This window comes from Pan troglodytes, chromosome 19, assembly GCF_028858775.2.
Source record: "Pan troglodytes isolate AG18354 chromosome 19, NHGRI_mPanTro3-v2.0_pri, whole genome shotgun sequence".
Lineage (NCBI taxonomy): Eukaryota > Metazoa > Chordata > Mammalia > Primates > Hominidae > Pan > Pan troglodytes.
The window spans coordinates 27,824,078-27,837,973 of record NC_072417.2 but is presented as its reverse complement, the minus strand read 5'-3'; the positions used below and the strand labels follow the sequence as shown (position 1 = coordinate 27,837,973).

At 46.2% G+C, this 13,896-nt stretch overlaps 1 protein-coding gene across 6 annotated transcripts in view; it reads left to right on the top strand.

Annotated features, from left to right (window-relative positions):
• Window positions 1-13,696, top strand: part of WIPF2 (WAS/WASL interacting protein family member 2) — a 62,460-nt gene extending 48,764 nt beyond the window's left edge. For all 6 annotated transcript variants that reach the window (XM_016931854.4, XM_016931855.4, XM_016931859.4 and 3 more), the window contains exons 6-8: window positions 4,891-5,100; window positions 8,157-8,258; window positions 9,277-13,696. In XM_016931854.4, the coding sequence (XP_016787343.1) occupies window positions 4,891-5,100; window positions 8,157-8,258; window positions 9,277-9,317 (353 nt within the window). In that variant the 3' untranslated portion in view covers window positions 9,318-13,696. The remainder of the gene's footprint in view (window positions 1-4,890; window positions 5,101-8,156; window positions 8,259-9,276) is intronic.
• Window positions 13,697-13,896: the final 200 nt, after the last annotated feature.

Sequence of the window (13,896 nt, the reverse complement as noted above, 5' to 3'; positions counted from 1 at the left end):
CAGGCTCACACTTGTAATCCTAGTGCTTTGGGAGGCTGAGGCAGGAGGATCGCTTGAGACGGAGTTCAAGACCAGCCTGGGTAACATGGTGAAACCCCATTACTACAAAAAATAAAAAAACTAGGCCGGGTGCAGTGGCTCACGCCTGTAATCCTAGCAATTTGGGAGGCTGAGACAGGCAGATCACCTGAGGTCAGGAGTTCAAGACCAGCCTGGCCAACATGGTGAAACCCCATCTCTCTACTAAAATACAAAAATTAGCCAGGCATGATGGCGGGTGCCTGTAATCCCAGCTACTCGGGAGGCTGAGACGGGAGAATTGCTTGAACCAGGGAGATCGTGGTTGCAGTGAGCTAAGATTGCACCACTGCACTCCAGCATGGGTGACTGAGCGAGACTCTGTCTCAAAAAAAAAAAAATAAAATAAATAAAAATAAATTTAAAAAACCTAGCCAGGCGTGGTAGCGTGTGCCTGTGGTCCCAGCTACTTGGGAGGCTAGGATGGGAGGATCACTTGAGCCCAGGAGGCAGAGGCTGCAGAGAGCTGAGATCACGCCACTGCACTCCAGCCTAGGCAGCAGAGCAAGACCCTGCCTCAAAACCGCCCCCACAAAACCCAAAAACTAGCATTATTGGTTCACAGAGTTTGTTTCAAGAATTTTTTCTTTGCAGAGTAAAACACTGTCTTTTTTTTTTTTTTTTTTTTTTTTGAGATGGAGTCTCGCTCTGTCGCCCAGGCTGGAGTGCAGTGGCGCGATCTCGGCTCACTGCAAGCTCCACCTCCCAGGTTCACGCCATTCTCCTGCCTCAGCCTCCCGAGGAGCTGGGACTGCAGGCACCCGCTACCATACCCGACTAATTTTTTTGTATCTTTAGTAGAGACGGGGTTTCACCATGTTAGCCAGGATGGTCTCGATCTCCTGACCTTGTGATCCGCCTGCCTTGGCCTCCCAAAGTGCTGGGATTACAGGCATGAGCCACTGCACCCGCCAACACTGTCCATTTTTAAGGGAATTTGAGAAAAATTGAAACCATCATACTTTTCTCAAAATTAGGGTTAATCTTGGATTACAAAAGCCTGTCTCCCATCCCAGGACTTCTTTTGGAAATTGTTTTTTAGGGACTGGAGTTCTGGCTCTGTCACTTGAAACAGTCTTAAAACTGGATCTGGGGCCGGGTGCGGTGGCTCATGCCTGTAATCCCAGCACTTTGGGAGGCTGAGGCGGGCAGATCATGAGGTCAGGAGATTGAGACCATCCTGGCTAACACGGTGAAACCCTGTCTCTCTACTAAAAATACAAAAATGAGCCAGGCGTGGTGGCGGGTGCCTGTAGTCCCAGCTACTGGGGAGGCTGAGGCAGGAGAGTGGCATGAACCCGGGAGGCGGAGCTTGCAGTAAGCCGAGATCGTGCCACTGTACTCCAGCCTGGGGGACAGAGCGAGACTCCGTCTCAAAAAAAAAAAAAAAAAAGAAAAATAACTGGATCTGACAAAGAGCCCAGAAGCTTATTGGAGACAGCAGAACCTGGCTGGGATGAGGGAGGGAGCTGGAGAAGCCAAACAGATCACTCTTACCCTGCTCTATTGTGCCATTCCAGGTCATCTCATCGCTGTCACCTGCCTGGTGTCTAGCTGGTGTTGGTGTCCTTGTGAACCTGGCTAACCCTGTTTACCTTGCTGCCCTGGCCTAGGAGTAGATACAAATTCTCAGGGCCTTGAGGAATCTGGGTTTTAGGGAATATTTTTGAGGGCTTAAAGAAGCTTCTATTCTTAAAGAGCTTTAGTTTGAGTAGATTTGGAATCAAAACAAGGCTCAGAGATCTGCTGGGAGTTACAAGATTTCTCTTTAATTATTGCATCTAGTGTCCCCTGTTTCTACTGAACAAAGCTTGGAAACAGTGAGGAAGAGTTGACATTCTGAGTGTGTCTTATGGGAAGCAAAAACATTTATTGGGCTTATTGTGCCAGATTGTGTGTGTGTGTGTGTGTGTGTGTGTGTGTATGTTATTCTATTACTGTGTTAGATGCTTAACTATAGTCACTACAGCAATTCTGATAGTAATCAGGAGGAATAATAAGATACTCTTTTCTTTGAGACAGTCTTGCTGTGTCACCAGGCTGGAGTGCAGTGGCGCGATGTTGGCTTATTGCAGCCTCCACCTCCCAGGTTCAAGCTCCTCCCACCTCAGGCTCCAGAATATCTGGGATTGCAGGCGTGTGCCACCACGCTTGGCTAATTTTTGTACTTTTTTAAAATTCGAGGTGAGGTTTCCTCATGTTGCCCAGGCTGATCTCGAACTCCTGGCATCAAGCGATCTGCCTGCCTCAGCCTCCCAGAGTGTTGGGATTACAGATGTGAGCCACTATGCCTGGCCAAGATACCGTTTTACTACAAAAAACAGTTTTGTCTGTTAAGCTGAGTAGTCTCTTCACATACTATTTAGGTCACAACTATTTATTGGGCCACGTGCTGTGGCACATGCCTATAATCCCAGCCCTTTGCTGAGGCGGGAGCATTGCTTGAGCCCAGGAGTTTGAAGCTACACTGAGCTATGATCCCACCACTGCACTTTAACCTGGGTGACAGAGTGAGACCCTGTCTCTTAAAAAAAAAAAAAAAAAATTGAACATCGCCTAGATACCAAAAGATGCACTTCCAAGCCACTGGATTGTAAATCTGGTTGGGAAGATACTATGCAGAATACTGGGAGTTACAAAAAGCAGTGTGGGAGAGTAGAAAGAGCAGACATGTGCCTTGCCTATTTTTATTTGATCTGCGACCTTAAACAAATAACCTGAGTCCCAGTTTTCTCATTTGTGAAATGGGGATAATATTACATACTTCGCATGTGTGGCTATAAGACTTTTTAAAGATTTAATACACCGAAAATGCCTGGAACATAATAGATACCCAATAAATGGTAGCTGCTATTATTGTTAGTTAATACAGAGCATAGGAGTAAGACAAACACGTTAGAATCTATTATATTCCAGTCATATTGCCATTTCTTCACACATGCTTTTGACGTTACCTTCTACTTGGTGGCAAATTTTCATCTTTTAAGAGTGAATTTGATTTTTGGAATCACCAAAAAGCAGATTCAGCCATAGGTATGAGTATTTTCTTTTTTTTTTTTTGAGGCAGAGTTTTGTTCTTGTTGCCCAGGCTGGAGTGCAATGGCACGATCTTGGATCACCGCAACCTCCGCCTCTTGGGTTCAAGCAATTCTCCTTCCTCAGCCTTCCGAGTAGCTGGGATTACAGGCATGCACCACCACATCTGGCTAATTTTTGTATTTTAATAGAGACTGGGTTTCTCCATGTTGATCAGGCTGGTCTCGAACTCCCGACCTCAGGTGATCCTCCCGCCTCGGCCTCCCAAAGTGCTGGGATTACAGGCGTGAGCCACCGTGCCTGGCATAGGTATGAATATTTTCATTGGTGATGGTGGTGGGGTGACCTCAGAAATGAAATGTGACCATCATATAATAGTGTTTACAGCTCTGACTGATAAACTTGTTTTGGAGGCAATTCCAAAAGAGGTGTTTGCAGTGTTTGAGCAATGAGACTGTTACTGGACATATGTAACTTCCCACAATGAATCTGCTGTATATATTTTGAAAATCGCTCATTGATATTAGAGTAAGTGACATAGCCTGTATATGCTGTGGGAGAGCAGAGGTGGAGGGACTCAGAAGAAAATGGATTGCTTTGGGAAAGCCTTGAGAAGATGGGACTTGGATTGAACCTTGAAGGATAGGGAGGATTTGGTAGTAAGGGAAGGGGGGATATCAGAATATTGTGAGGGGAGTCACAAGAGCAAAGCATATAATTCGGTTTATTCAGCAAACGTTGATTGAGCACCTGCTGTGTGCTGTACATTTGGCTGAACTTGGGAACCCAGAAGGAGGAACTGCTCTGACATCAAGGGGTACACAGTATACTGGGGAAAGAGCACACAGAATAAATAATTATAATAGTCTATTCAAGTGGTAGGTATGCACAAGCTGCAGTGGAAGTGCAGAGGAGGGCTCCTAACCTAGCCTAGCAATAAGAAGGGAAGAGGAGAAGCCAAGCTCAAGCTGATTGGTGTGGTAGGTTACTATGTAAGCAAAGGCTTTGAGACTTAATTTTTTTACTTATTTATGTATTTGAGATGGAGTCTCTCTCTGTTGCCCAGGCTGGAGTGCAGTGGCACAATCTGGGCTCACTGCAACCTCCACCTCCCAGGTTCAAGTGATTCTTGTGCCTCAGCCTCCTGAGGAGCTGGGACTACAGGCACACGCCACCACACCGGGCTAATTTTTTGTATTTTTAGTAGAGATGGGGTTTCATCATGTTGCCCAGGCTGGTCTCCAACTGCTGAGCTCAGGCAATCCTCCCGCCTCGGCCTCCCAAAGTGCTAGGATTATAGACATGAGCCATCACACCCAGCCACGGTTTGAGACTTTATGATTTAGGCAGTGCAAAGCCTTTGAAAAAACTGGATCAAGTTTTTAGGGAGGTTGGTGAGTTGGTGTTATGCAAAATGAATTTGGAGGGGTAAGAGACAAAGCAAGGAGAACATTCGGAAGGCTTTTGCAGTAGAACAGGCTAAATATAAGGAAGACCTGAATTAGAATTGTGGAGGAAGGCATGGAAAAGCAGAAAAAAAATCAAGAACAGATAGGGTTCTTGACTGACTGGTAGGAAATGTAAAAAGGCCATACATTTATTCTGAATGTTGGTATCTGGAAGAATGGTGATGCTGTTCAAGTAATAAGGACAAAGGGGAACCAGGCACTGTGAGCCTCTGCGGGGTGTGTTACTCTTTTAGCTCATGTGTTTCAAGTCATTCTACCCCTTGCCGTCTCCACATCCAAACCTAACTACTTTGGATTTTAATTGCAGCTCCTCCACCCCCACCACCTGTGATCCGAAATGGTGCCAGGGATGCTCCCCCTCCCCCACCACCATACCGAATGCATGGGTCAGAACCCCCGAGCCGAGGAAAGCCCCCACCTCCACCCTCAAGGACGCCAGCTGGGCCACCCCCTCCTCCTCCACCGCCCCTGAGGAATGGCCACAGAGATTCTATCACCACTGTCCGGTCTTTCTTGGGTGAGTAGCTAGCTATCTGTAGTCTCATGGTTCCTGCGGTGACTTCACCCACTCCAGTGCCATGGCTGCCAGATGGCCACCATAGAGTGGGAATGGCCACATGGGATCCTTTGTTCACAATAGTTCTCCTCCTGACTTCATCCTCAGAGGTATGGGCTGTGTTCATTGACTTCCTTATCTTGATATGAATTCTAAGCATGGATGCTTTGGAATAGATTGAAGTAAAATCAGCAAGTGTTGTGCTAACTCTAAATCCACTCCAAAGATCACTTTTTGTAGCTAGCTTTTAGGTCAGAGACTCTGTATCTTCTTTAGGATTATTCAGACAGGACTTATGTATTCTCCTAGGAAGGAGTGTTCCTTTCTAGCTCTTCAAAAACAAAACACTTGATTGTTCTTGGAATTATTATTTTTTAATTATTTTTTATAGAGACTGGGTCTCTGTTGCCCAGGCTGCTGTCAAACTCCTGGTCTCAAGCAGTCCTCCAACCTCGGCCTCCCAAAGTGCTGGGATTACACATGTGAGCCATCACATCCAGCCTTTCCTTGGAATTCTTGAAAAAAAAAAAAAAAAAGAAAAGTCCCATGGCACATTGCCTGGAAAGAAAAAAGAAGAAAGAATGACAAAAAATATTAAAGAAAAAAGGATTGGGCGTGGTGGCTCATGCCTGTAATCCCAGCACTTTGGGAGGCCAAGGTGGGAGGATTGCTTTTAGCCCAGGAACTCAAGACCAGCCTGGGCAACATGGTGGAACTTCATCTCTCTAAAAAATACAAAAATTAGCTGGGTGTGGTGGCACACGCCTGTGTTTCCAGCTACTCAGGAGGATTGCCTAAGTCCAGGGAGGTTGAGGCTGCAGCAAACCATTGATCACATCACTGCACCCCAGCCTGGGCAACAGAGAGAGACTCTGTCTCAAAAAAAAAAAAAAAAAAAAAAAAAAAAGTCGGCTGGGTGCGGTGGCTCACGCCTGTAATCGCAGTACTTTGGGAGGCCGAGGCAGGCGGATCACCTGAGGTCAGGAGTTTGAGACCAGCCTGGCTAACATAGTGAAACCCCATCTCTACTAAAAATATAAAAAATTAACTGGGCATGATGGCACGCAGCCATAATCCCAGCTACTCAGAAGGCTGAGGCAGGAGAATCTCTTGAACCCAGGAGGTGGAGGTTGCAGTGAGCCAAGATTGTGCCACTGCACTCCAGCCTGGGTGACAGAGCAAGACTCCGTCTTAAAAAAAAAAAAACAAAACGAAACCCAAAACATTACACACATTAATCCAAAGCCACTAACTAGCAGTGTTATTTTGAGGAAGTCACGTTACTTCTCTGGGCCTCACTTCCCTTATTTGTAAAATTAGGTTGACTAGATCAGAAGTGTATCAGATTAACTTTTCCAAGATTATAAATGTTGGGGGTGCTCTACCTAAGAGATTCTGATTCCTTGGTTCTGGGATGTAACCCTAAGTAAAGGTTGTCCATAGGCTATTGTTAGACCCGTCTGTTGAGGACCCTTGGAAGAAATCTCTGAAAGGTCCCTTGCAGCCCTAACACTCTAGATTTTTTTTTTTTGAGATAGCGTCTTGCTTTGTCATCCAAGCTGGAGGGCAGTAGCGCAATCACGGCTCACCGCAGTCTCGACCTCCCAAGCTCAAGCAATCCTCCCATCTTTCAGCCTTCCAAGTAGCTGGGACCACAGGTGTGCACCACCATGCCTGGCTAATTTTGTATTTTTTTTGTAGAGATGAGGTTTTGCCATGTTGCCCAGACTGGTCTCGAACTCCTGGGCTCAAGCTACCCACCCACCTTGGCCTCCCAAAGTGCTGGGATTACAGGCATGAGCCACCATGCCCAGCTTCTAGATTCTTTAATGGTTGCTGTCCTTACCTACCCACTGTCCTCCATGTTCTAGTCTATTCCTATTAGGTATGCCAGGGTTTTTGCTTTAAAGATATATCCTTATTGTAGAAACCTTTGGGATGTGATCAAGCCGCACTTACAGAAAATTTGAGCCTTCTGATGGAGGGGCTGTAGAAAGTAGGAGTAGAAGCCATGAGATGGCTGTCCCAACTATGTAAGTGAAGGTAACATGGACTGAAAGGGAATTATCTGGTCAAATCTCTCACTAGTCATAGACAGATATTCCCATTTTAAATTAATTCCTACCAATTTCTGGATTTAGATCAGTTGTTTTCCCGTGGTGACAGTCTGTAAGATGTTATTAAAACCCAGAATTGGCTGGGCCTGGTGGCTTACGCCAGTAATCCCAGCGCTTTGGGAGGCCGAGGCAGGTGGATCACCTGAGGTCAGGAGTTCAAGACCAGCCTGGCCAACATGGTGAAACCCTATCTCTACTAAAAATACAAAAATTAGCCAGGTGTGGTGGTGCATGCCTGTAATCTCAGGGACGCTGGGGCAGGAGAATCGCTTGAACTTGGGAGGTGGAGGTTGCAGTGAGCCAAGATCATGCCCAGTCTGGGCAACAGAGTGAGATTCCGTCTCAAAAAAAAAAAAAAAAAAAATTATATTTCTTTCTGCTACCATGCAAACAACTGGGCTCCTTTCCTGTTCTGTGCCTGACTTGGTGGAAAGGTTTAAAGAATCAGCTCAGGCTAGGCGTGGTTCACACCTGTAATCCCAGCACTTTGGGAGGCCAGGTGGGGAGATTGCCTGAGCACAGGAGTTTGAGACTAGCCTGGCCAAGATGGCGAAACCCCGTCTCTACTAAAAATACAGAAAACTAGCTGGGCGAGGTGGTGGGCACCACTGCACTCCAGCCTGGGTGACAGAGCGAGACTGTCAAAAAATAAATAAATAAAGAATGGGCTCAAAGACGCACTACTTAGTACAGAGAGGTTTCGAATACATGCTCTGTGCATGCAAGGCACGTGGGGTGATGCTGCTGCTGTTCTCAGGGTGGTTGGTTTGGTGGGGCAGTAGGTCCTCACAGTACCTCAGAATGCCTGAGAGATTAGTAAGTGGGGAGGGTCAAAGCGATCAGAGGCCTGCGGGAGCACAAGCAAGGATGATAGGAATTAATATTCTATTCTTTTCGCAGATGATTTTGAGTCAAAGTATTCCTTCCATCCAGTAGAAGACTTTCCTGCTCCAGAAGAATATAAACACTTTCAGAGGATATATCCCAGCAAAACAAACCGAGGTGAGAATAATAATAAGAAGGTTTTTCCATAATTGCATAGAATGTAGAATCTGTGCATTTTCTTAGGTTAAAATTTGCTTCTCGCTGGGCACAGTGGCTCATACCTATAATCCCAGCACTTTGGGAGCCCAAGGTGGGTGGATCACGAGGTCAGGAATTTGAGACCAGCCTGACCAACATAATGAAACCCTGTCTCTACTAAAAATACAAAATTAGGCTGGGTGCAGTGGCTTATGCCTATAATCCCAGCATTTTGGGAGGCTGAGGTGGGCAGATCATGAGGTCAGGAGATCAAGACCATCCTAGCTAACACGGTGAAACCCTGTCTCTACTAAAAATACAAAAGATTAGCCGGGCGTGGTGGCACACACCTGCAGTCCCAGCTACTCGGGAGGCTGAGGCAGGAGAACTGTTTAAACCAAGGAGGCGGAGGTTGCAGTGAGCCAAGATCACGCTACTGTACTCCAGCCTGGGTGACAGAGGGAGACTCCATCTCAAAAAAAAAAAAAGAAAAAAGAAAAAAAAATTGCTTCTCATCATCTTCATTGTCCTTTTTTTTTTTTTTTTTTTTTTTTTGAGATAGGGTCTCCCTATCGTCACCCAGGCTGGAGTGCACTGGTGCCATCTCGGCTCACCCCAAACCTCCGCCTCCCAGGTTCAAGTGATTCTCCTGCCTAAGCCTCCCAAGTATCTAGGATTATAGGCGTGTGCCACCATGCCGGATTATTTTTGTAATTTTAGTAGAGACTGGGTTTTGCCTGGTTGGCCAGGCTGGTCTGAAACTCCTGACCTCAGGTGATCCGCCCGCCTCGGCCTCGCAAAGTGCTGGGATTACAGGCGTGAGCCACCTTGCCTGGCCACTCATCTTCATTTTCTTAGGCAAAACAATAATAACACGTAGTCCCCAGATTTTAAAGGTTAGCTTAAAGAGCCTGTCTCTCATTTTAGGAATGTGTGGGTTGTTCAGATTCTGGTGGGTGACCTGTATGTGTGTGGTCTTTATTTTGTTTTTTTTCAGCTGCCCGTGGAGCCCCACCTCTGCCACCCATTCTCAGGTGAAGCCTGGCTTGGTCCTGTTCCTCAGGAAAAGGATGGACCTTCTCTTCTTCTCAGATGGTCCCTTCCATTCCCCTGAAACCTGCATGAGAGCTCCTAACATGTTTCTCCAATGCAATCAAGCCCTAGACTCCAAATGTCCTCCCAGCTCACCTCCATCTATGCATCTCATCTCTGGATTTGGTGATCAGACTCTATATTGACAGTAGGATCTCAAACCCTGCATCCATCCTTCCTCCAGCAAGCCCTGCTAGCCACATGAGGAACAAGTTTCCGTGTCTTCTGCCTTCCTCTTGGGGAAAGGTGCCTTGTTGTGATGAATTAACTCACTGTTAGGGCAGGGTGGAGAATGGTACTCCTTCCTTCTCCTGTCCACTGTGGGGGAAGCTTGGCAGGTATATTATATTTCATCATTTAGGAGGCTGGCATGACCAGGACTTATGGGTGGGAGGGGAGCATTTTTAGTGAAGCAAGAAAGGAGTTTGCCAAGAAGTGATCTGTTTTAAAGGTCATATTTGGAGAAAGGGCAAGGAATTGGGTCTGCTTTATTTTTAGGGGTATTTTGTTTTTGTTCTCACCTGCTGCCCCCCCCCCCACCACCCCAGGGATAAATTGGATATAAACACTAAATACTAATCAGTTGAACTTAACATTTAATAAAAAGAAAGGGTGAAATAAACTGAAGACCATTTTAGAACTAGTCAGTTCTCTGCAGCAAAGGGAACAGGAGCCATTTGAACCCTCTGGGACCCCTCACCCCACTGCTTCAGGGTGCTAGGCTGAGGGATGTTTTTCCTCCCCCTTAACGCCCATGCCCTTGAAAGAAAAGTCACTTTTTGTGGAGGGCATCATTCATTCCTGATTCACAAACCCCAAAAACCTCTGGTGGGAGATAGGAAGATAGGGCATGGGCCTGGGCCTTAACCTCAATCTTGTGTCTGCCTCAGTCTTTTCTGACTGGCCCTGAAGTTGTCAGTGGCTCTTTCTGTCCTTCAGCCCCTGGAAGGTGCTCCAGGATAACAAAGAAGGGCAGGTTGAAGCCCCTCATGGAAGGAGCTGGCTTTGTGGGGCTGCAAAGGACTTTTAAGTCCTGCCTGTACTGAAGTTCACAGCCCACCTGACTGAGCAGACTCTTCCTGTTCCTTTCTCTACCACCCTTGCCTTCCCAGGACTGCACGGTTTAACACAGCAGAGTACAGAAGGGTGAAGAAGTGAGCAGAGGCTTATGAAGATATTCAGATACTCTTCTATGCCAGGAAGCACAAAGACTTTGTTGAGATTTGCCTCAGTTCAGTAGATCTTCCTTGGCAGCCAGCCATAGGTTGTTTCTTTGTCTTCCAGGTCCTAAAGAGCACAGAGAAAATGGAGGTCCCCAGTCTAGGTAGGAAGCTGATTGGATGAGGACTTCTTTTTTTCCGACAGCAGGATGGGGCTCTTGGGCTCCACACACCAGATGCTTTGGTTTTCTACAACTGTTGTTATGTGTAGAGGGTGCTCAGAGCGTGGCATGAGAGCAAGGAGACCATGACTACTCTTTGAAATGGATGGGGAAAATTAGCTTAAAAATTTAATCACACACATCACAGGCTTAAACTGTCTTAGAGACCTTTCCAGTTGATTGGATCACAGGCTAGGGATCTGTGCATGGTGCCAGGTGAAACCCAAGTCTCCCCAGTGCTAGGTGAGGGAGGGCTCAACGGGGGTAATGTGTATGGGGTCTGCTGTCCTTTGCCATCCCCTGGACCATATTAACTCTGGGACAGACCATGATTAGGTCTGTCACCAAACTTTTCCTAATCATTTTTTATGTATCATTCTTCTTTCTAATCTGTTAGCAGTTATCTCCCAGAAGTATCCCTAGCATCCTGAAGCAAACAGAACTGCCGGGCGCTGTGGCTTACGCCTGTAATCTCAGCAATTTGGGAGGCCGAGGCGGGCGGATCACCTGAGGTCAGAAGTTCGAGACCAGCCTGTCCAACATGGTGAAACCCCGTCTCCACTAAAAACACAAAAATTACCTGGGCCTGGGCGTGGTGGCATGTGCCTGTAGTCCCAGCTACTGGGGAGGCTGAGGCAGGAGAATCGCTTGAATCCAGGAGGTGGAGGTTGCAGTGAGTGGAGATGGCGCCACTGCGCTCCAGCCCGGGTGACAGAGTGAAACTCCATCTCAGAAAACAAACAAACCAAACAACTGAGAGAGAGGGCATGCTAGTGGAGGGAAAAGGAGAGAGTACAAGAGTTGATACTGCAGCAGAGTTCCAGGGCAGATACTGACAAGTGACTGAACTTTGACTGTGAAGTCTTCCCATTTATTTTTGAAATGGGAGTCGATGCCTTTTGTACGTTATCAAAGTGTTTTTTTTTCCTCCTTTACTCAGACATAGAGCATCAAAATATCACGAGTAAAGCCAAACCCCAGCTTTTCACTGGGGCTGATATCTTCCTCCCCATGGCCCACTGCCCCCTCATATTCCCCAGCACTTGGACTGTGTCACATGGGTATTGATTGTATACTTGTTGTCTTGGCCTCATGCAAAAAGGCCTGGGTCTAGATCTAGTCAGATGAGTTTTTTTTAGAGCATGTTGATGATACAACACCTGTTTAAATGTCTTTGCCTTATATGTTATTTGGTCCCGCTGTTAATAATAGATTTATTACTACGTATATTTACTATTGAAGATGGGAATGTGATCTGCATAGTTATCAGTCTATTTTGTATGTTGTAAAAAGCTTCTAATTTAGGTTTAAGGTGGGCTGGCTACAAGAGCACTAAAACTCCTCACCTTTTAAACTGCTCTTTTTATCTGCTTGTGGGAATGTCGTCTCTTTCGTGGAAGATTGTGTGGTCTCATGTTGAGGCTGTTGCCCAGTCCCATTAACTCCCTTGTCCCCCCACAGAAGGAAGAGACATTGCCCAGCTAAGCATCAGGAAGCTGTGTTAAAAGCCCTTGTATGGGTTTGGTTTTGTGATGTTTTTCCCTAATGGGAAAAACTTTATAGTTGTTTCTTACTGCCCTGTCTGGGAAGCAGGGCAAACCTCCAGGTTTTTAAATGAGCTAGATGCCCCTCTTCCTCTTCTCTGGTCACTGAACCTGGACCAAAGCACTTTGATATTCCAGGTGTGATTTTCTCTGTCATGGGGATTTGCTCCACTGCAGAGCCCCATCATTTTCACAGCGTAGGCCAACAGAGTGAGAACCTAGGGCTACCCTAGCTGATAGATGTGAGGCTGCTGTCTACAGGAGCTCATCCCAGCCCTGCTAACTGGCAGTGGCAAGGATACTCATCATCGGCCATTGCACTGGGGAACTCCCTCACCCCATGGCTTCCCAACTTGAAACCCAGATTTACCTCCAGGGAGAGGTGAGAAAAAAATTGTAAATAGACTTGCTAAAGAGCAACTCAGGGTTGGGGTGTGTTTTAATTCTCCTGATCACTTGAAATAATCTGTAGGCTGAGTGCTTATGGGGGTGGGGGAAAAGGGTGACTCCAGGGTCCTTCCCTTTTGTGAAGCTCTGGGGGTGGAGTGTGGGCATCTGAGGCCCTATGATGGCACTACATTGAGCTGTCTGCCCTTCCGGAAACCCAACCTGCAATCAACTGCAAATCAAATTCTTCACATTCCAGCTACAGTCTTTCTTTCCCCATTGAATCTCAGTCCCTGGCCATGTGGTCAAGGTGGCTTTCTGTTAAGCTACCCTAATTTCGGGAATGGGAGGGGAGAGAGGAGGGCCATTACAACTCTGCCTTCAAGACTCATCTCTTAAAAACAAAACGAAACAAACTACAACCACCATCAAAACCACACGCAAAAAAAAAAAAAGGATAACTTTAACCGAAGGAAGGGTTTGGTTCCATTCAACTCCACATTCATTGTGCCTTTACTTGCATTAGATTTCTGTGCTTTCTTCCTTTCCCTCTTTGAAGCAATTAAAATCTTCCTTGATAACTGCTGTTTCTTTCTACTCTTGTTTCTGGCAATTTAGTGGGTTCCTTCTCTAGTGGTCTTAAATCTCATTCCACTGGTGGCAAGATGGGGCCTAGCCTTCTTTTCTCATGTCTAATCTTTTCCTTTCTCATGGTGCCCTCCATGGAAGTCACAGTCAACACTGAATAAATGACTAGAATGACACGTGTGCGTGCGCACGCGCGTGCGTGTGTGTGTTCATCTGTCTGCATGTGGATCAATTTCTTTTGGAAAATAATTTATTGTATGATTTATTTTGGAGTTATATTCTGATGACAGTGCTCCCTCTCCCAAATAGCATTGATTTTTTCCCCCCTCTAAAATGTATAATCTGGTCTCAGGTTGGATTCTTTGGTACATTTCTTTCTTCTGGATGCCATGCAGCTTAATTAAAACCTTGCTTAAAAACAAAAAGTGAAAATTGTGTACTCTTGTCTGGAATACCGCCTCAAGTGGTGGCACAGAGAGGGGAGAAAACCTTTGCCTCATAATTTGGGTAAGTGTAGTGGTTTGATTCCAGGTCCCTTGAAAAAGTAGATCTACTGAATTGGGCAGACTCATCTATAGCTTTCTGAGGGTCTTCTCTCCTCCTCTCCAGCTGTATTTTGAAAATT